At 38.1% G+C, this 24,287-nt stretch overlaps 1 protein-coding gene across 6 annotated transcripts in view; it reads right to left on the reverse strand.

The window, feature by feature from the left end:
• Positions 1–24,287, reverse strand: part of ADAMTS3 (ADAM metallopeptidase with thrombospondin type 1 motif 3) — a 251,241-nt gene that overhangs the window by 42,192 nt on the left and 184,762 nt on the right. For all 6 annotated transcript variants that reach the window (XM_064584560.1, XM_045881036.3, XM_064584563.1 and 3 more), the window contains 2 exons: positions 22,047–22,246; positions 220–303 (listed from right to left, as the gene is read on the reverse strand). In XM_064584560.1, coding sequence (XP_064440630.1) covers positions 220–303; positions 22,047–22,246 — 284 coding nt within the window. The remainder of the gene's footprint in view (positions 1–219; positions 304–22,046; positions 22,247–24,287) is intronic.

Genomic DNA, 24,287 nt, shown 5'->3' on the forward strand with positions numbered 1-24,287 from the left:
AGGATCACTACCTATGACTCCATTAGATAGATAAGCAGAGCAAATGGGATCAGCACAAAAATCATTATCACAATTCATGCTGACTGTGGCGGTTTCTCTTCCTCAGTTAGGTCTACGTGAGACGTCGATACCACATGCTAGCTAGAGCTACAGAAATTTAGTCTTCCGTTTGCTAGCCCAGTCCTTCACGTTCATAGTTCACATATTTTGACATTTTACCTTTGCGTAACCCAGCATTATCATGCGCACCAGGACCACATTTATATGCACTCCAAGGGACTCATCGTGGTAAATTTCATTCACCTGGAAACAAAGCAGATCATTGCTAAAAGAAAGGTGGCACGATGATTTTATGAAGTGTACATTTCAGGGGTCAGCCATGTAATCACAAGTGCTAGAGTCAAGTCACTTTTTTAAAAATTTGGCTTAAGCTGAACTCTCTCACCTTTAGCTTTGAAACAATTTCCAGATATGTGAATTACTGATTTTGTAAACTCCACAGTACAATGAATAATGGAGGATATACTTCAAAGGGCATCATTAAACTATTGTTGTGTTAGAAAGAGTCCAATGTGTTACATTTACATATAATGTTCATCAAAAGCAACCACAAGTGGGTGACTCTGACAAGAGTCTACTAGCTGAGTGTAGCCACAGCCCTGTAGAGGAAAACAGACAGCAGGCATTTGTCTGGGTGCTCATGTCACCACCAGGGGTCCTACGTCTGGTTGGGAGAGCCCATGGAAATGGAGTTGGTATGCAGGAGCTATGGTGGTTTATCTGCAGGCCAGTAAATGGGTAGCCCTCCCAGTGCTCCCCGTCTAGGAGTGGGGCAGCTGAATCAACAATTATTTAGAAGTCCTTCAACATCTGAATTACTAAGGTGAACGTATGAGTGCATATTAGATGAATATCACCCTCAAGTATAGCTCAGAAAAGCTAAGTTGAGTCACTCCTTTTTATTTAATTTTTTAAAGTTGGGTTGAAATTTTTTAAAAGCGATTTGGTATACTTTAAAATCATAGATATTAGAATTTAAGCAACCTCATAGTTCATAGCCCAACACAGACTTATATAGATGAGCAAGATGAAGACAGTAGAGGTTAACTGGTATGCAAAACCCACAGTCAACTGTCAGCAGATATGAATCTAAAGTGGACCATCATTGTATCTTCTGATTAAACTGGTACAAAATCAGTGTGTGTAAAGGTTGCTTATTAAGTTGGCAAATGCTAGCAGGAATGGGAAAGGCGGAGTTACCTGACTAGATTACCAAAAATTCTTAGCTATTCCCAGGGACAGGGACCAAACATTTGTCACAATAACTAAAACAGGGATGGAAAACTAACTGCAATTCTACTTGAGATCGAGGAGACTTGTTGGACTGTAAGCACAGCAAATGGAAAACCTATAGAGAAAAGAGAACCATAATCTCATAGAGAGAGACTTTAAAAAGAAATCTAACTTTGAATGATAGAATGTTCTAAAAAGCTCCCCAACAAAATTCATGAATCATAAAATTGCAAATTACCACACTGACCAAGAAACAGGCGCAAGAAATCCCAACTGAAATATTTCAAGAATCTAATGGGACTGCACAGAACACCTTACAAAATCAAGGCCTGAAATACAGACTAAAGGCATACTTACTAAATTTGTATGGAATGAGAGAGAGGACAGCTAAGATGGAGGTTAAAAAAAAAAAAAAAAGCTGCAGAAACAAGTATATACTAAAGAAGACTAAGTACAGTCTGACAAGAGAAGATGCAGAATCTTCTAAAGTGGAAAAATGCACTACTAACATACACACACATAGAGTTTACAAATGCACATACACACAGAGAAGGGCAAGAGCCAATCCAAGATAAGCCAAGTTAAAAAAAAAAAAAACAACACCTCTGCAATGTGCTCTTGTGTGTCACAGGTGTGCAGACAGGCAGCCCAGGAGGAAGCCATCCCTTTAGGGCCAGGGTATCCTTGAAGTACTGAGTACATTTTATCTATGATGTCTTATAAAAGAGAAGTTGACAAAGATGAATGTATCCAGAGAAGAGTAAAAAGCAAGAAGCCTTGAAAATGTGTCACATAGAGAAGGGGAGACACAGTGGCCAAGAGCCTAACACTGGACACCAATAGTCTTGTTGACCTCTTGGTTCAACCCCTCGTTGTATGGTCTCCATCTTTCTTCGCCTTGGTCAAAGGGGCATAATAAGAATACTACCAGACTGGGCTAGTGCAAGAATTAAAAGATTTAACTCACGCAAACAGATTGCTCAAAAAATTCATGAGTGAGAAGGAGAGAGGGATGTTACGGAACAGGAGAATATGGGAAACAGAAAAGAAAAACCTAGAAAGAAGACTTAATAGCTGCCATATGGAAAAGGGGTTCAATTTATTCGATATATCTACAGAAAATAAATAAAAACCATGGGTTTAAACTGAGAGGGGTAGATTCCAGGTCAATATAAGAAAAGACCAAATGCTGGACCAAAAAACTGTGATTTCTTATGACCTTTTTGGTCACGGGCACATTGTTTTAGCTTACTCCATACATGCTTAATTGTAGTCCGAATCCCCTTCCTCTTCTGGATTAATTATCTGATAAAAAATTCCTAACATTTTAATTCCAATACAAGTAAAAGTCTGAAGACAGGCATGTCACTACCACATTCATCCAGAGACTCAGGGACATTCCAAGAGACTTCTCATAAGGCAGATGCTTTGAATTAGTAACACAGCTGCATCACACATACTCAGCTTCATGTAATTGAAATGTAAATGCATTCGATGTTAAAAAAAAAAACAAAAACCCAAAAGCACAAAATAGGGAAATGATAAAATTTTAAATGAAAGAAAAGTAGTTAGGTAAAAAAACAATAATTTCTAGAGCAGAGATGATGGAAGGAGGGCCACTGCCGAACAGCAGTGACAACTGTACTTTAAAATGCAGGAGACATGGGGCGCCTGGGTGGCTTAGTTGGTTAAGCGACTGCCTTCAGCTCAGGTCATGATCCCGGAGTCCTGGGATCGAGCCCAACATCAGGCTTCCGGCTCAGCGGGGAGCCTGCTTCTCCCTCTGACCCTCTCCCCTCTCCCCTCTCCCCTCTCACGCTGTTTTTCTCTCGCTTCCTCTCTAATAAATAAATAAATAAATAAAATCTTTAAAAAAAAATTTTAAATGCAGGAGACACATCAGAAATCTTAGACTCGTACAATGGAGGAAAGGTGGCAACAATGACAAACAGCTTATGAGAGTTGAGTTAGTGTAGTGCATAATCACCCTAAATTAGTAAATTCATCTGTATACTGGGGAAATTTTAAAATCAGTACAATACCAAGGAACTCCAATGGACAAAATTTATGTTCCCCATGGTACTAGTACATTATAAAATGATGGAGTAGAAGGACACTTCTTTAAAAGTCAAAGTTACCATTCACCAAATGAAAAGTATTGTTTAACAAAAGTCACTATGATGCCAGGCTAATTAGATAGCAGGGTACGCCAGCAGAAACCATATAAAAAATCAGTCAGGGAACCTTTTAGGTCAGCACACACTTGTGAAACTGTCACAGGACATACATAAATTATTATGGGTAGAAATCACCAAATACAAGGCAATGGTATGTGCACAGAGCAGAAAGTATTCCTTCAATATGGCAAACCATCACACCTTAGATGTCAATGCAAAGCGCTAGATAGCACTTATTATCCTGTTTTTCAAAGTTAAAAAAAAATACATTATTCTCTTTAAAATGTACTTAATAATTTGGCTACTTTTCATCTTGCTAGGCCTTATTAATAAGAGGATGCAATGTTTTTATACTCAGAGGCCTACAGGATATGATGAGTTGAAGAAATAATCAGCACCATAGGATAAGACATTCAAAGACCTGGATTCTCTCCCAGCTATGCCACTGAAAAACTGAGGGACCTTGGGCTGATCACTTAAACTCTCTGGGCCTCTGTTTTCTCACTGGCAAATTATGACTGGACTTGCTCTGCCTGCTTCAAAGGGTTGTTGTCCAAATCTAGCAAAATGCCACACAATTGCCCTCAGAAAAACACAAAGAACTTTAGCACCCTTCCATCTATTTTTGGGAAAGATTTTAAAGACTTACGGGTGTATTTTCATAATCTACATGAAAAGAACAAGAAATACAACTGCCTCCTTCTTAGTTGTTATCTTAAAGCGACTGCAAAACTCTTATACTTGAAATCTCAATTGAATGAAAGATGTGATTTAAATTATATATATAAAAAAATGGGAAAAATCATTTGACACTTAAATTTTTTCAAAAATACTGTCATAGTGTACAAAACTCTTTCCAGCAGATGGCAGTATGCACATTTTTGAGGGGGGTAAAGGCTGCTTAATACACCTGGAGGTATTTACTCACCAGTTGCTTAATGTCTGCCTTTTCCTATATTTATACATAAATAAAATAACTTCCTTAAAATTAAATAAGAGTTTTAAAATATTCTAGCCTAAGGAAAACATTGAGTCATTTGACTCTTGAAAGCAAAGAAAAATATTGAAGACATCTTTCATTTAGATTGTTTTTCAATGTCATCTATTAAAACATATGAGGCATAGAGAAACTCCCAGAATCTGACTATAAATTAATCACAGATTTTTAACAATCAATAAATTATATACAGAATGAACTAAAAACATATCCTACCGAAAGAACCACTTGAATCTGTCAAGATGAACTAAAATAATATTTGTTAAGAAAGCATTTTTACAACTCTTAGTGACAAGGAAAGCAATTTTTTTCCTAAGTAAAAGCAACAGCATCAAACAAAAACAACACCTAACATTATACAGAGCTTTTCAGATTCTAGACACTGCACTAAATATTTTATATTCATTCAAGTAATCCTTGCAACAACTTTAGAGATATTATCATTTCCATTTTACATCTAAGATGTTGAGGCCCAGAGAAGTCAAGTAACTGGCCCAAGGTCACACAGTCGATAGTCACAGCAAAGGATAAAAACCTAGGCAATCTGACTCGAGTCCGTAGTGTTCACCATCTTGCTATACTTCCACAGACCCGCAGACCACAGCACCATCACTCTGCACAAAACAGCTGGTTCTAGAATAATCGATAGTGATTTGCTATCCCTGAATTTAAGAAATTGGTGTGTGAGTATATTGAGAAAGAGGACTTAGCAACTTCACTTTTTTTCATAATCTTCCTTCATGTAAATTTTAAGGAAATGAGGAATTGGACTCTGAATTTACTATAAATAATGATTTTTTTTAATGATCAATATGATGGTATTCTAAAAATACTAGGAAAAAGAAAGAGATGCTAGAGCAGATCACTGGAAAAACTGAGTAAGAAAAGAAAAGATAGGGCTGAAATTTATAACCAGTGTTTTTGGTATATAAGCATAAATATTCTAAGAAGTCACATATTTGACACAATGTAATGCAAATCTATGTAAAACCAAATATTCTTTTACCACGTGAGCCAATCTATTAGAATGTGTGTAGATTTTCTGTGAGGTGTTCAGGTTTGAGCTCAGAGCTTTTATTAAGTTACCTGAAAGAAGGAGTAAACAGAACATTAATTCAATTTTCAGATGACCTTAAATTAGAAGGGGTTGCCAATGATGTGAGGGGGGAAAAAAAAGGTAAAACCAAGTCAAGTATTCCTTTCCTTGAAAGGAAAATTCCTTCCAGGTTTGTTCCCGGACAGGACAATTTCTTCCAGGACATTTCCCTGGCAGGACAGTCTGACCTGCTTTGTCTGACTAACTGATGAACAGCTTTGTCTGGCTTCAACAAAGCAACACTCATTTTTCTTTTAGATGGGTGGATTAGGTCTTGAGAGACAGTATGGCTGAGTGGTTAAGAGCATGGGCTCTGCAGCCAGATTACCTCGGTTTGATCTTGGCTATGTGACCTTGGGCATTTTATTTGCCTCTGTGCTTCAGTCTTCTCATCTGTGAAATGGGCTAATTATAATACTGTCCTCACAGGATTGTTGAGAGGAATAAATGAGCTCATATATGTTACAGAGCTTAATAGTGCTGGCCCTTGCAAGTGAAAAATCAAAAAAGTGTTAGCCATCATTAATACCATTATTCATACAGAAGAAAATAAATGATACCCAAGTGTGATTTTTAAAAAGAGAGAGAGAAACTTGGTTTATGGAAGGCAAACAAGTAATGACAAGATAGCCTAGGTAATTTGGGCTGGACATAAAAGCATTCTGAAACAAACTGGGAAGAAACAGTTCTCTCTCCACAACTCATCTCTTGCAGAGCTAAAAAGTTCCAAACACATACCTACGTGGATTCTCAGCCCATTCTCTATATTCCTTTTACTCAGAGTAGGTAGCTGACTCTCTTTTCTCTTCTCACCTCCAATCACAGACTAATAATAACTACCTTTATTAATAGTCTTATCAAATATTTACTGAACAGTTACCATGTGTCCAATTGTCCTTGGGCAGGAAACTGAATAGTAACTGAGTTTGAGTCTCTGTTCTTATCATGACTATGTTCTAAAATGTAAAATAAGTTATATGCATGGACAAAAATCAATAAATACAAAAAAAAAAGACATGCAGACAAGGTCATACCAGATAGGAATTGGTGCTCTGAAGGAAATAAATATGAGTGACGAGACAGATGACCAGAGGGAGAGGAAGAAGCTACTTAAGACTGAGTAGTCAGAGCAGGGAGACCCACAGTCACGAGGTTATGTCTGAAGAGCAAGTGCAAGAAACCCAACCCACATTATCGCAACAGCTCAACGCCCGGCAAAGGAGACATCTTTATCACTACTTTAGAAAGAGACTGAGACCCACAGAAGTTACGGGATTTTACCCCAAAAGATTAGCACAAATAAATTCAGATAAGGCTATGTGAGGCTGATGGTTGTTCTTTTTTCACAACTACCTTGCTTGCCTTTTTCTTTCTGTCCCAGTGGAAGTGCTAGGTCTCTAGCTGCTTCTGCTCCAATGATCTGCTCCAAAAAATTAACTCTTTATTGCCTGTATTCAATCTCTCCCTTTCATGGAGTTCCTTTTCCTCTTTAATTAACGTTCTCACGCTCCCTCATCACGAAAAAATAACCCATCTACAGTGCTCAGCCCCATGTAGTACTATTTAGAAGCATGTTCTCCAATGACACTATTCTGTTTCTTTGGCGATATTAGCTCCCTTTTCTCTGCCTAGCTCACATGTCAGCATGCCTCCAAGTTTTATTTTCAACACTCGTCTCTTCTCTGCGCTCTCCCTGCAATATTTCATTCACTGCTGTTTCTTCAATCAATACCTATAGATTGATGAGCTCCAAATGCTGATGTCTGTAACACTGATTCATCTCTCCCATGCTCCAGAGCCATCTGTTCAACTCCAGTTGTAAAAGAACTATCTATCGGGAATATATCTATGTATCTCAAAGTATACTTGTCTTCCCCCCAAAGTCTGTTCTCTCAATATTCTACACAGTTGAAGACTAAACCATCCTTGATTCCCTCCTCTTCTGCAAATACGGCAGTCAGTCTGTTACCCAGTCCTGTGGACATCTCTCAAGTCTTTCTCTTTCTGTCCACAGCCAGGAGCTAGTATCCATCCTGAATTGAACTGTCACAATAACCTGTTAAGTCTTTTGCAACTGTTTGCGTTTGGGTAATTTGGGCCCATGTCAGCAGTCCTCCGGAAGGGCAGATTATAAGGGTCAGATGGTTGTTTTCAATAAGCATGAGTCTGTCCTTTTATGTTAATTATGACTTTACCTCCTTAAGCATCAAAGTAGCTTTGGGTGGACCAAGAAGAGGCAATTCAGCTACAGGGACTTAAAAACTCTTCCGGCCTTTAGTGAAAGCATACCAAAAGCCCAGGTAGAACTGATTCCCTTTCATCAAGAAATGAGAATGAATTGGGGCGCCTGGGTGGCTCAGTTGGTTAAGCGACTGCCTTCGGCTCAGGTCATGATCCTGGAGTCCCTGGATCGAGTCCAGCATCGGGCTCCCTGCTCGGCAGGGAGCCTGCTTCTCCCTCTGACCCTCCCCCCTCTCATGTGCTCTCTCTCTCTCATTCTCTCTGTCTCAAATAAATAAATAAAATCTTTAAAAAAAAATAAATTTAAGAAATGAGAATGAATGATTCCCTCAACAAACTAAAAAGCTTTTCTGTGTTTTAGGACCCTGGGGAAAATAAAGCCTGCTATAAATCTGGGAGGGATAAGGTCAGTCTGATATTTGTAGCATAACAAAGGAAAAATAAGTGAATGTCAGGAAGGAAATTTGGAGCTTCAGAAACAAAGGGGAAAAGGGCACCTGGGTGGCTCAGTCTGTTAAGGGCTCAATGCTCAGCGGGGAGTCTGCTTCTCCCTCTGCCTCTCCCCCTGCTTGTGCTCATGCACTCTCTCTCTCTCTCTCAAAAATAAGTAAATAAAATCTTTTTTTAAAAAAAAAAGAAACAAAAGGGAAGGGGAAAGAGGAAGCTGAGATGCTTCAGTAAATCAAAGGGACCTCTGAGGCGGCACTGTGTGGTCATGCTGTTGTGATGTTAATTTAACCTATGATGTTCAGATTCTTCTAGAACTATGGGTCCAGGATATTCCAGGGCGAGGTATGCATGTTTATCTTTTTATTTTTTTATTTTTAAAGATTTTATTTATTTATTTGACAGAGAAAGAGAGAGCACAAATAGGCAGAGTGGCAGGCAGAGGGAGAGGGAGAGGCAGGCTCTCTGCTGAGCAGGGAGCCAGACGTGGGGCTCGATCCCAGGACCCCAGGATCATGACCTGAGCCGAAGGCAGCCGCTTAACCAACTGAGCCACCCAGGCGCCCCGGTATGCATGTTTAGATAAGGGATGGCCAAACTGACCCGTGTTTACTCCAGTCTGTCTCTGTGACCTGTTATGGTCAATCCACACTGGGGAAATTAAGACAATTTGTTGAGGCTGGATGATGCAGTATAAACCACAAGGGGTTTGGAGCCAGACAGACTATGAGTTGTGATCAAGTCACTCATCTTCTTTTTCTTTTTTTAAAGATGTTATTTATTTATTTGAGAGAGAGAGAGAGAGCGTGTGAGAGAGCACGGCAGAGGGAGAGGGAGAAGCAGGCTCCCCGCTGAGCAGAGAGCCCAACATGGGGCCCAGCTCAGATCATGACCTGAGCTGAAGGCAAATGCTTAACCAACTGAGCCACCCAGGCGCCCAAAGTCACTCATCTTTAAAACCCTTTGCCTCTTCATTAGCAAAGTGAAATTCAAATACCTTAGAATGGCACGAACATTTTTCTAAAGGTAACTCCAGCTTCCCTGTCCAGCCTCATTTTCTGTCATATCCCCTAAATACCCTTCAATTTTCCCTATAGACAAGCCTCTCCATTGGCTCCAAAGACACCATGAACTACCCCTGTAAGTATCTTTTTCCAGTCTGTTCCCCATCTTCTAAGAGCCATTATCTCCTTTTCTAGCAAGGAAATGCCAATTTATTCTCTAAAGTCCAACTCAAATGGCATCTCCTCTATGAAGACTCCACCTGCCACTAGCATTGTTTGCCAAACCACATCCCTTTCTTCTCAATTCATGCTTACATAATCATTTATAACTAAATCTTTTCAAGAAATTATCAAATTTTATTATTATTTGTTGATATCACCTGCCTGTTAGAACTAGCTCCTTGTGAAAAGGAGCTACAATTTTATTAATTTTTGTCTCCCTAGAAGCACACAGGACTTGGCCTATGGGAAGGTATGTCTGTTGTGTGAAATCAATGTCTAGAGGATTGATGTCAATTCTAATGTAAGAAATGGATTAAAGATAATGACCCAAAATAGACAACTGCTTCATGATTTGCCTAGGTTGCCTGAACATGCATACTCCCCAGACAAATCTGCCTTGCACTCATGTTCAGTGTTTTAAGAATCATTAGTTGAGAAATCAAATGCAGTGCAGAGATTTAATCATCATTAATTAACCAGTAGCCACATGTATCTGCTAACACTTGAAAAAGTCTATTATTAATGCTTTGTTAGGACCAGAGTACTTACATGGAATATAGATTTTCTTTTAAAAATATTAGGTAGGGAAGCCTGCCATGTCCACATAACACAATGATGTTATTAGTTCACTGTACATAAGTAGCTAATTTCAGTATAAAAAAGACTTAATGAGTTCTCCTTAATTATTAATGATTACTTGGAAGTATGATTATTTCTCATACTTTTAAATTAATTGTTTTCTTTTCACTTGATAAATCCTGAGATTCAAGCATGGACTCAATTCTCTGCAGAACACTGAAAATTTATTTATTTATTTATTTATTTATTTATTTATTTATTTATTTAACACAGAGAGAGTGAGAGAGAGAGAGAGAGAGCATAAGCAGGGGGAGTGGCAGGCAGGCAGAGGGAGAGGCAGGCTCTGTGCTGAGCAAGGAGCCCGATGTGGGACTCGATCCCAGGACCCCGGGATCATGACCTGAGCCGAAGGCAGACGCTTAACGACTGAGCCACCCAGGCGCCCCAAACACTGAAAATTTTAATAGGCACAAAAGACCCAGATCACTTCTTAGATCTTAGTATATGACAACACCTGCCAAAACAGAATCTGCTTTATCGCCCTATTACAGAGAATCTTAAAAAAGATTGCTAATTGATTTGATTCAGTCAGGCAAGTAACTGAATTCTCATTTCAATGACTTGAATGGTATTTTAATAAGACACAGAAAGAGGTAAAAGAAAAGACATCAGAATTTGATCTGGCAAGGGATACACAAAATGCCTCGACTTTGTAACAAATGCAGTAAAGTTTAGGGAGGCAGCAGAGCACTGGGCTCCGAAGGCAGAGAGATCTATCTGGGCTCAAGATCCGGCTGTGCCACCTATTAGCTCGAAGACTCTGGGAAAGTCACCTAACCTCTCTAAATCTCAATCTCCTCATTTACAAACTAAGACTAAAGGTGAACATATTTAGGGCTGAAGAATGTTATATAATTCATGTAAAATATTTAGCATAGGACCAGCCCAGAGCAAAGGTTAAAAGTTACTTGGTATAAGCCTTCATGCTTAACAACATGAAATCATTCTTTTGAACCTACACTTGAACTAGATGATTTCAAACACCTTCAAAGATTTCATCACTAACCCTAATTCCACACAATCTGTTTTTTTTTTTTCCATAGACCAGCCCATCTACATAAATGGCACCATCATCATCCAATAGTGTTCAAGCCAGAAAATTGTAAGTCACCCCTTTCCCTCAGCCCCTACCTGATCCACTGGCAAATCCTATTGATTCTACCATAAATACTCCCTTGTTATAGCAATCACCACTGTCCAATAAGCCGTCATCTCTTACCTACACATCTATAATTGATATCCAATTGGTCTGCCTTCATTCTAAACCTCTCCAACCTATTCTTTACAAAACAGCAGGAGGCCTTCAATGGCTTTCCCTTAATTTACTTAAAACTGAATTCAAACTCCTCCTCTGATCTTAAAGGTGCTAATCTTCTTTAAGCCCTACCTGACTCCTTGAGTGTCAGACTCAAAGCACAGTGGCTTTGTTTAGCAACTACAACACAGGTCATTGTTCAGTGGTGGGCTCTCTCTTTTACTCTCAGTTTAATCATCACTTCTTGGTCCAAGGCTTTCTTTACCATCACGGTTATGTAAAATCCCTATCATTCACTTGCTCTGTTATTCCTTTTCCAAGCCAACTGCTGGTTCCATGCATTGCTTTTAGCATAACCTATGATGCATTTATTTGATTTCTCCACCAGTCTGTAATCTCGGGATGGACAGAAAATAAATCTTTTGTGTTCACCTCTATATACCTGGTATATAGCATTCAAGTATTTGTTAAAACAATGAATCAATTAAAATTTTGCTGCATGTTTACTCTGTGTCAGGCACTGTTTTGTTTTATTGGGACTTTTTTTGTGTGTTTCTTTAGACTTTAGTTTTTAGAGCCATTTCAGGTTTAAAGAAAAATTGAGTGGCAAGTGCAGAGAGTTCCCATATACCCCTTTACCTCCTCACATATTAGGATAACACCTTGCATTAGGGTAGTACATGCCTTGGAATTGATGAATCAGTATTGACATGTTATTATCCACTATAGTCCATAGTATGCAGTAGGGTTCACTCCTTGTGTTCTATAGTTCAATGAGTTTTGACAAAAACATAATGTCTTTATACGCCACATATATTCATCATATATTCACTTCCACGCAAATGCCCTGTGAGCCACTTCTTCATCTCTCTCTCCCTCTCCCTGATCCCCTGATGTTTTTCTTGTTTGACGTGTCAGACACTGTTTTTGATGTTGTAAATATGAAGCTTAATAATGGAAAGCAATTGCACTCAAGGTGAAATACGGTAAATACTAGTTAGGTATTACAGTGATTGAAAGAAACTCTAGTATCCAAAAGAATTAGAGTAGATGGAACACATATCTTTTATGTCTTTTTAATTGACATTCACTTAATAATTTGGTAAAAGTTTAACCAATTCCAATAAAAAAATAAAATGGCATGATTTTACAGAACGAGCTTGCCCTTCTTTCAAATCAAACTAATATTCAGAGGAATTGTTTTCATTTCATCACCTTTACAAACTCTGTGTTTCCTGGTCTTCACCTGCTAAGAACTTCTTTGTATCCTCCCAATGTCTTAAACATGGTAAATACCCATCCATTGTTGGTTCAATAACTGGTTTTTAAAACAGAACTGAACAAAGAAGAGAAACCCTCACTGAGGAGTTGTATAATTGCTATCTATCTTGATTTTCTTATTTTGCATTGATTTCCTTCAGCCACCAAACTCAAACAGGAGACTTTCAAATCTCCTCCCTGCCTGGATTTCCCTATCACCCATCTCCAAAAATCTAACTTCTACCTACCATTCAAGGCCAAGTTCATGTATACATCTTCCTCATATCATTCCTCATTCCTGTCCTTCAAAGATATCTCTAATACTCTTCCCCTATACCACCCAATCTATACTTCCTTTCAATCAATGAGTATTTTCTAGGTTTCATTATACATATTCATGAACCTAATTTCTCCTAGTGAAGTGCATCCTCAAAGGGAAAAACATTTCTGTGATAAAAGAAGTTTTCTGGCTTGAATAATAGGGTGCTAAGAAAGCAAAGGACAAATGGGCAAGACTGAATTTGTTTGCTATAATCTCTGAAGGTACTGAGAGAGAACCACACTGAAACAGAAATGTAATTTTAAGTAAAATCTCATCAATCTTGTCGTATGTTATACTTTAATAAAAGCTGATGTACAAGAGTAATGTTTTATAGTATTTCAATACTGATTTTATTTACTATTAAATCACATATTCATTGCATATTTTTCTCATGTGTGGTTAGCAAAAATACACAAGCCATTCCTTTTGACTACTTATCTCTATCCATAACTGAACTCTCCAAAAAAGATCACTTTATATTATAATCTTTAATGGTTACTAGAAAAATAAATGAAACAAGGAAAAGCATAAAATCAGGAGTTCTTTTATTACATTTATTTTTAACTTCATTCTGAAATAATTTTAGACTCACAAAAGAGGAACAAAAATAATATAAAGTATTCCTATATACCCTTTACCAAGCTTCTCCAAATTTAACATTTTTCATAAACCAGGAGCTGGTTCTTTGAAAAAGTTAATAAAATTGATAAACCTCCAGCCAGACTTATCAAAAAGAGAGAGAAAGAGAGAACTCAAATAAATAAAATCACAAATGCAGAGAGGAGAAATAACAACCAACACCACAGAAATACAAACAATTATAAGAGAATATTTTTTAAAGAGCTATATGCCAACAAACTAGACAACCTGGAAGAAACAGATAAATTCCTAGGAACATATAAACTACCAAAACCAAGAGAGGAAGAAATAGAAAACTTGAGCAGACTGATAACCAGCAAAGAAATTGAATCAGTAATCATAAAAACTAACAAACAAAAGTCCAGGGCCAAATGGCTTCACAGGTGAATTTTACCAAACATTTAAGGAAGAGTTCATTCCTATTCTCCTCAAACTATTCCAAAAAATAGAAAATGGAGGAAAACTTCCCAAATTAGTCTATGAAGCCAGCTTTACCCTGATACCAAAACCAGATAAAGACTCTACTGAAAAAGAGAACTACAGGCCAATATCTCTGATGGACATAGATGCAAAAATTCTTAATACAATACTAGCAAACTGAATCCAACAATACATTACAAAAATCGTTCACTATGATCAAGTGGGATTTATTCCTGGCTTGCCGGGGTGGTTCAATCAATCAACGTGATACATCGTATCAGTAAGAGGAAGGATAAGAACCATATGATCATTTCAGTAGATGTAGAAAAAGTATTTGACAAAATACAATATCAATTCATGATAAAAAAAAAAAAACCCTCAACAAAGTAGGTTTAGAGGAAATATACCTCAACATAATAAAGACCATATATGAAAAACCCACAGCTAATATCATCCTCAATGGGGAAAAACAGAGCTTTTTCTCTATGGTCACGAACAAGACAGGAATGTCTGATCTCACCGCTGTTATTTAATACAGTACTGGAAGTCCTAGCCACAGCAATCAGACAACAAAAAGAAACAAAAGGCATCCAACTCACCAAGGAAGAAGTAAAACCGTCACTATTTGCAGATGACATCAGACCATACATAGAAAACCCAAAAGACTCCACCAAAAAACTCAGAACTGACACACAAATTCAGCAAAGTTACAGGATACAATATCAACATACAGAAATCTGTTGCATTTCTCTACACCAATAATGAAAAGAGAAATTAAGGAATTAATCCCATTTACAATTGCACCAAAAATAATAAGATACTTAGGAATGAACCTAACCAAAGTGGTTAAAGACCACTTTGAAAACTATAAAATACTAATGAAAAAATTGAAGATGACACAAAGAAATGGAAAGACATTCCATGCTCGGGGATCAGAACAACAAATATTGTCAAAATGTCTATGTTACCCAAAGCAATATACACATTTAATGCAATCCCTATCAAAATACCAACATTTTTTTCACAGCGATAGAACAAACAATCCTAAAATTTGTATGGAACCACAAAAGATCTGAATAGCCAATCTTGAAAAAGAAAAGCAAAGCTGGAGGCAACACGATTTTGGACTTCAAGTTATATTACAAAGCTGTAGTGATCAAAACAGTATGATACTGGCACAAAATTAGACACACAGATCAATAGAATAAAAAACTCAGAAATGAACCCACAATTTTATAGTCAATTAAGCTTCAACAAAGCAGGAAAGAATATCCAGTGGGTTAAAGACAGTCTCTTCAACAAATGATGTTGGAAAAACTGGACAGCGACATGCAAAAGAATGAAACTGGACCACTTTCTTACATCATACACAAAAATAAACTCAAAATGGATGAAAGACCTAAATGTCAGACATGAAACAATTAAAATTCCAGAGGAAACACAGGTGGTAACTTCTTTGACATTTCCCATAAGAACTTCTTTCTAGATAGGTCTCCTGAATCCTGAACGGATTCAAAACAAAGCATAGGGAAACATAAGCAAAAATAAATTATTGGGACTTCATCGAAATAAAAAGCTTCTGCACAGCAAAGGAAACAATCAACAAAACTAGAAGTCAACCTATGAAATGGGAGAAGATATTTGCAAATGACATATCTGATAAAGGTTTAGTATCCAAAATATATAAATAGCTTATCAAATTCAACACCCAAAAAATGAATAATCCAATTAAAAATGGTGAGAAGACATGAACCGACATTTTTCCAAAGAAGAGATAGAGATGGTTAACAGACACATGAACATCACTCATCATCAGGGAAATACAAATCAAAACCACCATGAGATATCACCTCACACCAGTTAGAATGGCAAAAATTAACAAGGCAGGAAACAACAAATATTGGAGAGGATGGGGAGAAAGGGGAGCCCTCTTGCACTGTTGGTGGGAATGTAAACTGGTGCAGCCACTCTGGAAAACAGTATGGAGGGTCCTTAAAAAGTTAAAAATAGAACTACCCTATGATCCAGCAATTGCACTAGCAGGTATTTACCCAAAGAATACAAAAATACTAATTCAAAATGCTACATGCACCCCAATGTTTATGGCAGCATTATCTATAAGAGCCAAATTATGGAAACAGCCCAAATGTCCAATGACTAATAAATGGATAAAGAAGAAGTGGTATATATATATACAATGGAATGTTACTCAGCCATAAAAAAGAATGAAATCTTGACATTTGCAACAATGTGGATGGAGCTAGAGTATCATGCAAAGCAAAATAAGTCAGAGAAAGACAAATACCTTATGATTTCACTCACATGTGGAATTTAAGAAACAAAACAAAGGAGCAAAGGGGAAAAAAAAAGAGAAAGAGAGGCAAACCAAGAAACTGACTTGTAACTATGGAGAACAAACCAATGGTTACCAGAGGGAGGATGGGTGGGGAAGTGGGTTAAACAGGTGATGGGGATTAAGGAGTGCACTTGTGATGAGCATGGGCTGATGTACGAAGTGCTGAATCACTACATTGTACACCTGAAACTAATATTACACTGTATGTTAACTAACTAGAATTAAAAAAAAAAAAAAAAAGAAACAGTATAAGGGTACTAAAGCCCATTAGGTAGAAATTAGCAAATCAAAAGATTTTTTTAAAAAACTATATTCAAATCAAAGAAAAGTTGTTACCTGCCTAGAATACTCAGAGTTCAATAAAGCATGATGGTTATTCACATGATAACAGATTTCTGGCAATAGGGTTTGAATATAAAATATAAAGAAAAACTGTCGGAGAAATTTCCAGGATAGTCCAACTACTTATATTTTTCACTCTAAGAAATTTCATTTCTATTTCTTTATTTTCAAAGATTTCCTCCCAATCTTTTCTCTCAATTCTTTCTTTTTATTGTCTTACTAGTGATTTTTAGCCAGGGGTGTTCATCCAAATTACCTACTGTGCTTAGAAAACACTAACTCTTAGCCATCAGGGAAATTCAAATCAAAACCACATTGAGATACCACGTTACACCAGTTAGAATGGCAAAAATTGACAAGGCAAGAAACAACAAATGTTGGAGAGGTTGTGGAGAAAGGGGAACCCTCTTACACTGTTGGTGGGAATGCAAGTTGGTACAGCCACTTTGGAAAACAGTGTGACGGTGCCTCAAAAAATTAAAAATAGAGCTACCCTATGACCCAGCAATTGCACTACTGGGTATTTATGCCAAAGACACAGATGTTGTGAAAAGAAGGGCCATATGTGCCCCAATGTTCATAGCAGCAATGTCCGCAATAGCCAAACTGTTGGAAAGAGCCGAGATGCCCTTCAACAGATGAATGGATAAAGAAGATGTGGTCCATATATACAATGGAATATTACTCAGCGATCAGAAAGGATGAATACCCAACTTTTACATCAACATGGGTGGGACTGGAGGAGATTATGCTAAGTCAAATAAGTCAAGGAGAGAAAGTCAATTATCATATGGTTTCACTTATTTGTGGAACATAAGGAATAGCATGGAGGACATTAGGAGAAGGAAGGGAAAAATGAAGGGGGAGAAATAGGAGTGAGAGACGAACCATGAGAGACGATGGACTCTGAGAAACAAACTGAGGGTTCTAGAGGGGAGGGGGGTGGGGGGATGGGTTAGCCCAGTGATGGGTATTAAGGAGGGCACGTACTGCATGGCGCACTGGGTGTTATACAAAAACAATGAATCGTGGATCACTACATCAAAAACTAATGATGTATTGTATGGTGACTAACATAACATAATAAAATAAAATTAAAAAAAAAGAAAGAAAACACTAACTCTTAGGCCTGTATCCTAAACACTCCTGATTCAGAAGCTCTTTCTTGACTCAGAACTTCTGCAATTAATGATCCATTAGCCTGGATCACTCTTTCCCCAGCTCCTTGCCTAGTTCTCTTCCTCACAGAATCTCTGTATCTCTGTTCACATAATATCCCTCCTCTTTCTAACCTCCTATCCCAAATATTCCCCACACTGCCTCTTCTCTCCTTGACAGTATCTCTTCACTCTTATTTATTTTTCTTCTCAACAGTTATTATTACCTAAACTTACATATTTACTTCTTCTTTGACTATCACCTGTTTCCTCTTTCAAGCTCCAAAAAGGCAGAGAATCTTCTCCTGTGTTTCTTGGGAAATCTTCTAAGCCTAAAATGGCCTTGTACACAGTAGGCAATGGATCAATATTTGAATAATGAGACATGCTGCATTGCTGAGAACCACTTTCTGGCCTAGTCAGCCATGTTACAAAATAGCAAAACTAAAATTTCTTAACATAACAAGATATGATTTGAGATCCTAACAAAGGCTTAACACATATCACAGACATCTTATTTGAAACATAAAAAGCTTGCCAAGAATCTAGTCATTCATTAGTCATGCTGTTTTAGAATATATTCAGATCTGCTTATTTCTTCTTTATAGATGACACTTGGATAAATTTCAAGATCTACAAAAAAGAAGGAGTTAAAAATAAAAAGAGATGGAAGGCAGCTGAACTACTTCCTCCTTCACAGATTCAGAGAAGCCGGGGGGTGGGTAGAGGATACCCCCTCTCCCCCTTAGAGAGTTATAGCAAAATCATCTCGGGGCCCGTTCAGATCTGTTCACTTGACCCTTAAACTTCCTGAGAGAAGTGCTAATTTAGTGAGCTGCCTTTCCCGTGTCCAAACTCCCAGATTCACATAGCATATCACTTAAGAACTTTACCACACTCATATATACAATCATTAGGCAATATGGCCTTGGAACAGATGAAATACAGTTGTGTCCAAAAGGTGGCCAATTCACATGGCTAATTTAAAATAGCAGATAAATGAGGGGAGGTCTGTGGGGATGGACAAAATAGGTGAAGGGGATAAAGCGGTACAAACACCTAGTTATAAAATAAATAAGTCACAAGATGGACAGCATAGGGGAAGAATAAATAAAGTAGCAGATAAATTTAAAAAATGTTTTACATGGGGCGCCTGAGTGGCTCAGTCAGTTAAGCGTCTACCTTCGGCTCAGGTCATGCTCTCAGGGTCCTGGGATTGAGCCCTACATGGGGCTCCCTACTCAGTGAGGAGTCTGCTTGTCCCTCTCCCTCTGCCCCTCCGCCCATTCATTCTCGATCGCTCTCAGTCTCTGTCTTTCCCTCTCAAATAAATAAATAAAATCTTTAAAAAAAGAGTTTAACATTACTCCTGACATATATTATGTTTCAAGTGTTATTATTGGAGTGTTATTATTGTCTCCCCAAAACCCTGCCTACATCAATTATTCCCGATGCAATGAACTTCTTAAGTTTTAAGATTTTCTCTACTATAGTCCCATTCTCTGATGCACTATTAACTTTAGAATAATTTCTAGTATTTGAGACAAGACTCAGTCTATTATCTAAACTTTTTAACGGACTTAAAAATAGAACAGCCCTTTTGAGTGTTATTAAACCTAAAATGTGGCACTTTGTTCTTTGACACCCTTCAAATTAGAATTACTGTCTGGCGAATGTATTTTATCCATTTCTACTTTCTTGTCAAAAGATTCTACTTAGAAATCCTTTATATTTTCATGGACCCTTCAAAAGACAAAAGCAAACAGCAAAAAACACAATAGAAAAACAAAGCCCTAAGGACCCAGCTTAACTCCCAACTTCATGAATTACAGAATTAATGAACATCCTACTGAGCCTTTCGATTTTATAAACAGATTTTTTTATTTTAATTTTTTATTGTTATGTTAATCACCATACATTACATCATTAGTTTTTGATGTAGTGTTCCATGATTCATTGTTGTGCATAACACCCAGTGCCCCATGCAGAACATGCCCTCTTTAATACCCATCACCAAGCTAACCCATCCCCCCACCCCCCTCCCCTCTAGAACCCTCAGTTTGTTTCTCAGAGTCCATCGTCTCTCATGGTTCGTCTCCCCCTCCGATTTCCCCCCCTTCATTCTTCCCCTCCTGCTATCTTCTTCTTCTTTTTTTTTCTTAACATATAATGTATTATTTGTTTCAGAGGTACAGGTCTGTGATTCAACAGTCTTGCACAATTCACAGCGCTCACCAGAGCACATACCCTCCCCAGCATCTATCACCCAGCCACCCCATCCCTCCTACCACCCCCCAGATTTTATAAACATTTCAGAAATGAAATCCCTTTGTCGAAGGCCACAGAGCCAATGGGTAACAGAACTAGAATGAAAACCCTTGCCTCCTCAGTCCCAATTTGATACTCTCAACACCTGACACCTTGGATGACTGTTGTCATAGCTGCCTTCTCCAAAGTCTCATAGCACTTATAGTATAGCACCTGTCACGTAAGTCTTAACAATAGCATTGTCTTTATGGCTCAACTAAAAAAGAAAATTCCTATGTATTTCTCTTTTCTGCTTGACTAAATTATAAGTTCTGTGAAGATAAGGACCATATCAAATCTCTTCTGCATGATGCCAAGAGCCATCTGTAGTCCTGAGCACCAGGATGGAGCCTAATAAGTCTATAACGACTGGCTGCTCTCCCTGGTGGTAGGACAAAGCAGCCTAGGGGCACAATGAATGATGTGAGTGGGAATAGCATCTCCTTAGGGATTTGGAAGTAAATTTCATGTGGAAAGCTAAAATATGATCGTTTCCTTCTGCATGTATACACAGCACAGTGACTTGTATTTATCCATGGAATCCTCCCAACATGCCTAGTAAAGTAAGTCTTATTAGTTTTCTCATTATGCAGATGGAGAGACTGAAGCAGGCTCAGAGTGGAGAAACAGCATGCCCAGAGTTTCTCCACTAGCAAGCCAGACAAAAAATGAATGATCAGTAGTCGAAGACATTCATGTAATTCACAAATAACGATCCTCTATACACATCTATTGTCAAAGCTAGTAATTTGTTTTCTGTGTGATGCTCAGTATTCATAACAAGAAGCGGTGCCAATGAGCAAACAGAAATAATTTCTGTACTCCCTTTCCATCTCACAGACACATGGCAGGTATATGTATAATTTTATACGTTGGCATCTTAATAAACAAAAATATATTTAACATATAGGCTTAAAGATTAGTATAGATAAAATGATGATTAATAAAATTAATAATTATTCTTCTCTGTTATAATTATTTGAAATCTAATCTTAAGCTTGGAAAGAAACAATATAGATACCCAAAGAAATTAACTTAAAAATCAAAAGCTGAGAAAAAGAGAATAGGCTTGGGTAAAAAATTTGCTAGATCAATAAAATAGGTATTTTATAATTCTAGGAGGTAAAATATATAAAACAGAGTGCACTATTATCTCAATTATCTTTTCGAAGTAGGTGGTTTAGGTACTATTTCTCCTCAATTGCTCTCTGCCAATTCACAAGGAGAAAGAGAATTCCAGTTCTAGGATGTGCACCGAATTTCTTCTGCATATGATTAAGGCTCATAAAGGAGAAAAAAAGGGAAAACGTAAAGAGCTCTTGCTGAGCGCAGTGCAGCAGTGTTCCCTGGGCAGGCTGTGCTCCGTACGGATATTACCTTCAGTCGTATGATGTTGAAAGATACCACTCTTATTCAAAAGCCCTGGCAACAAGCATCCACACAAAGTTATCAGGCCTAAATCATTCTTTGTCATCCCGGGATACAAAATGATGCTATTTCATCCTTCATGGTCCATATCAAGGCAGGTGGACAAAGTCACAAGAGTTTTGATTAACCCCAGAACAAACTGAAAATCGTAATTCCTGCTATAGTTCAATCTTACTACGACTTTTTCAGTTTATGATTTTCCCCTTGATGATAATGGAAAACTAGTTGATCACCCAAAAGAAAATTTTGCTTCACGCTTCCTTCATTTTTGCATTCTTGTATGTTAAATATGGAGATCGAGATTTGAATTTAATGCAATTAGGTGCACAGTTTGGGCGTGGGGGGCAGCGGTGTGGGTCCTCACACAGGATTCCAAAAGACACTAACACAACAGGAGAAGTGAATTAAAAGATCACAAAGACTCAGAGAGGAGGGGCTACTCACAATGTTCATCAGGGTGAGGAGGTAGTTCTGGACGTGCTCTTTGCCATGGAAGCGGACCACGGAGTCGTCCACCCCCAGCAGCACCTCGATGTTGTAGTCATTCTCTCCCGTGTGTCTGCGGCGTCTCACTGCCTCCTTCAGCTGCTGGTCAATGCTGCTGGAAATAGGACCTACATCGTCAAGGCCTCCCAGATTCGACTCTAGTAAGAAACAAAAGGAACTCAGGCATTTCAGCTTCCCCAATGGGCCTTCTGACAGCTTTTTACAAAAAAAGAATCTTCTAGGGGGTCTAACATTATAATCCATAGTCACTGAGATGCTGCTTTTCAGTTTATTCTTCAAATACTAAACACATGCATGTGATCGGACAGACCTCCTATAAATTCAGCATGGAATAGCAACACTGAGGATTATTGTACAGAAAGCAGGTGCCATCATGCCAGACCGAATGTTCCATGAGAGTAAGAGTGTGTACTTTCATCCTCGTGTAGCTGCATCCTCAGCGCAGAGAGTGGATACAGACAGAACAGCTACTAAGCAGTTATTAAATAAATGGAGATTATAAATTAAAAAATCGTGTGTTGGTAAGTTTATTGTGGTTAATTGAAGTTGTTATAATCCTGGGGGGGGACGGATAGAATTTGTATCACATAAGTTTAAATCACTCCTTTGCCAGTAGCCTTAATTTAAAAACCAAATTCGAGCGTGGCAATACGAAAGCAGCTAGTTGTATAATTACCAGTCACGATAAAGGACTTTATTTCTTATGAGTATGATTTTCTAGTGAATGCCGCTAGGAGACATTACAGATCTCCACATGTGTACTGGCCATCATCTGGATAGCAGGTCAGTGCCATAGCTATATATGTGAATCCGTGAGACATCAAAGTAAGAAGTCAGTCAGAAAATATATCCAAAGAAAAATAAAAGAAGAAACAATTTTTTTATTTTATACAGTCAAAGGAATTTAATATTACTTTCCCAATGGACAACACACACACACACACACAAGATACAAATATCCATATACATCTATCTATCTATCTATTCATCTATCTATTGAGATAGAGAGTAAGAGAGGCATTCTCAGGTTCTAATTATCTTGATTATCTGCTTTCAGATTTCCATATTTTTGGTGAAGAAAAATTTTTTCGTGAAATGAAAAATAAAATTTATCACTTGGATGCTAAAATAGAAGATATTATTCAAAACTGCTGGTATAAAACCAAAAGTAGATTCATTTCCATTTCAAATATATATAAGCTGGAAAGGATTTTATTTTACAAACTGCCTTGATGTCTATAACAACCCCCCATATCTAAAAACAAGTTTGACAGAACCCATTCTGACTCATGCTTTATATGGAAGGCTTACTTAATGCTGCACTGGGGTCCGTAAGCCATTTGAATCAGTGTCTGACATTAACAAATAGGCATTTTCCTCCCCACTTTTGCAGTTTTAACAAAGTTTTGGGGGGAGGTGTCTCTTGGCCAGGAAGATTGATGACCAAGTCCTAGACATATGGGATTAGAAGTGGTAGAAGTACAGATCTTACTCACACCCTTTCCACTATTAAAAAACACACAGAGGGGAGTTTGGGTGGCTCAGTCATTAAGCGTCTGCCTTCAGTTCAGGTCATGATCCCAGGTCCTGGGATCGAGCCCCGCATCGGGCTCCCTGCTCTGCGGGAAGCCTGCTTCTCCCTCTCCCACTCCCCCTGCTTGTGTTCCCTCTCTCGCTATGTCTCTCTCTGTCAAATAAATAAATAAAATCTTCAAAACAAAAACAAAAACAAAAACCACACACACACACAGAAACACCAGCACCCTCCCCTGCAAGTATGGGCATAAGCTCTGAATATGACTACTCAGGTTTGAAAGCTATCCTGTAATTCACTTTGACCCAAGCCCAAATGCTAGATCATTAGCTCGGAATTTTCTTCTCATTGGGGAATCACACTGACTCCACAATACATAAATAGCTCTTACCACCATCCACATCAAACAGAAAGTTTTCCTCAAAAGTTGTTTTTAAGAGCTGCAACCCACACTGAGGGCAAGACACTACACCTGCAAACACCTTCACCTAATCCAACCTCAAGCCTCTCACACACTTGGGAAAGTGAAAGGATGTGATAGCTAAGGTACAAACAGGAAACTCACACATGAGCTCCCAGTTCTAAAAATGGCTCTTTTTGGCAGAACTGCCAGTGACAGTGTCCAATGCAAATATACTAGCCAT

This window comes from Mirounga angustirostris, unplaced genomic scaffold, assembly GCF_029215605.1.
Source record: "Mirounga angustirostris isolate CCGP_5_RB_7025 unplaced genomic scaffold, mMirAng1.0.hap1 SCAF_2, whole genome shotgun sequence".
In the NCBI taxonomy this organism is placed as follows: domain Eukaryota; kingdom Metazoa; phylum Chordata; class Mammalia; order Carnivora; family Phocidae; genus Mirounga; species Mirounga angustirostris.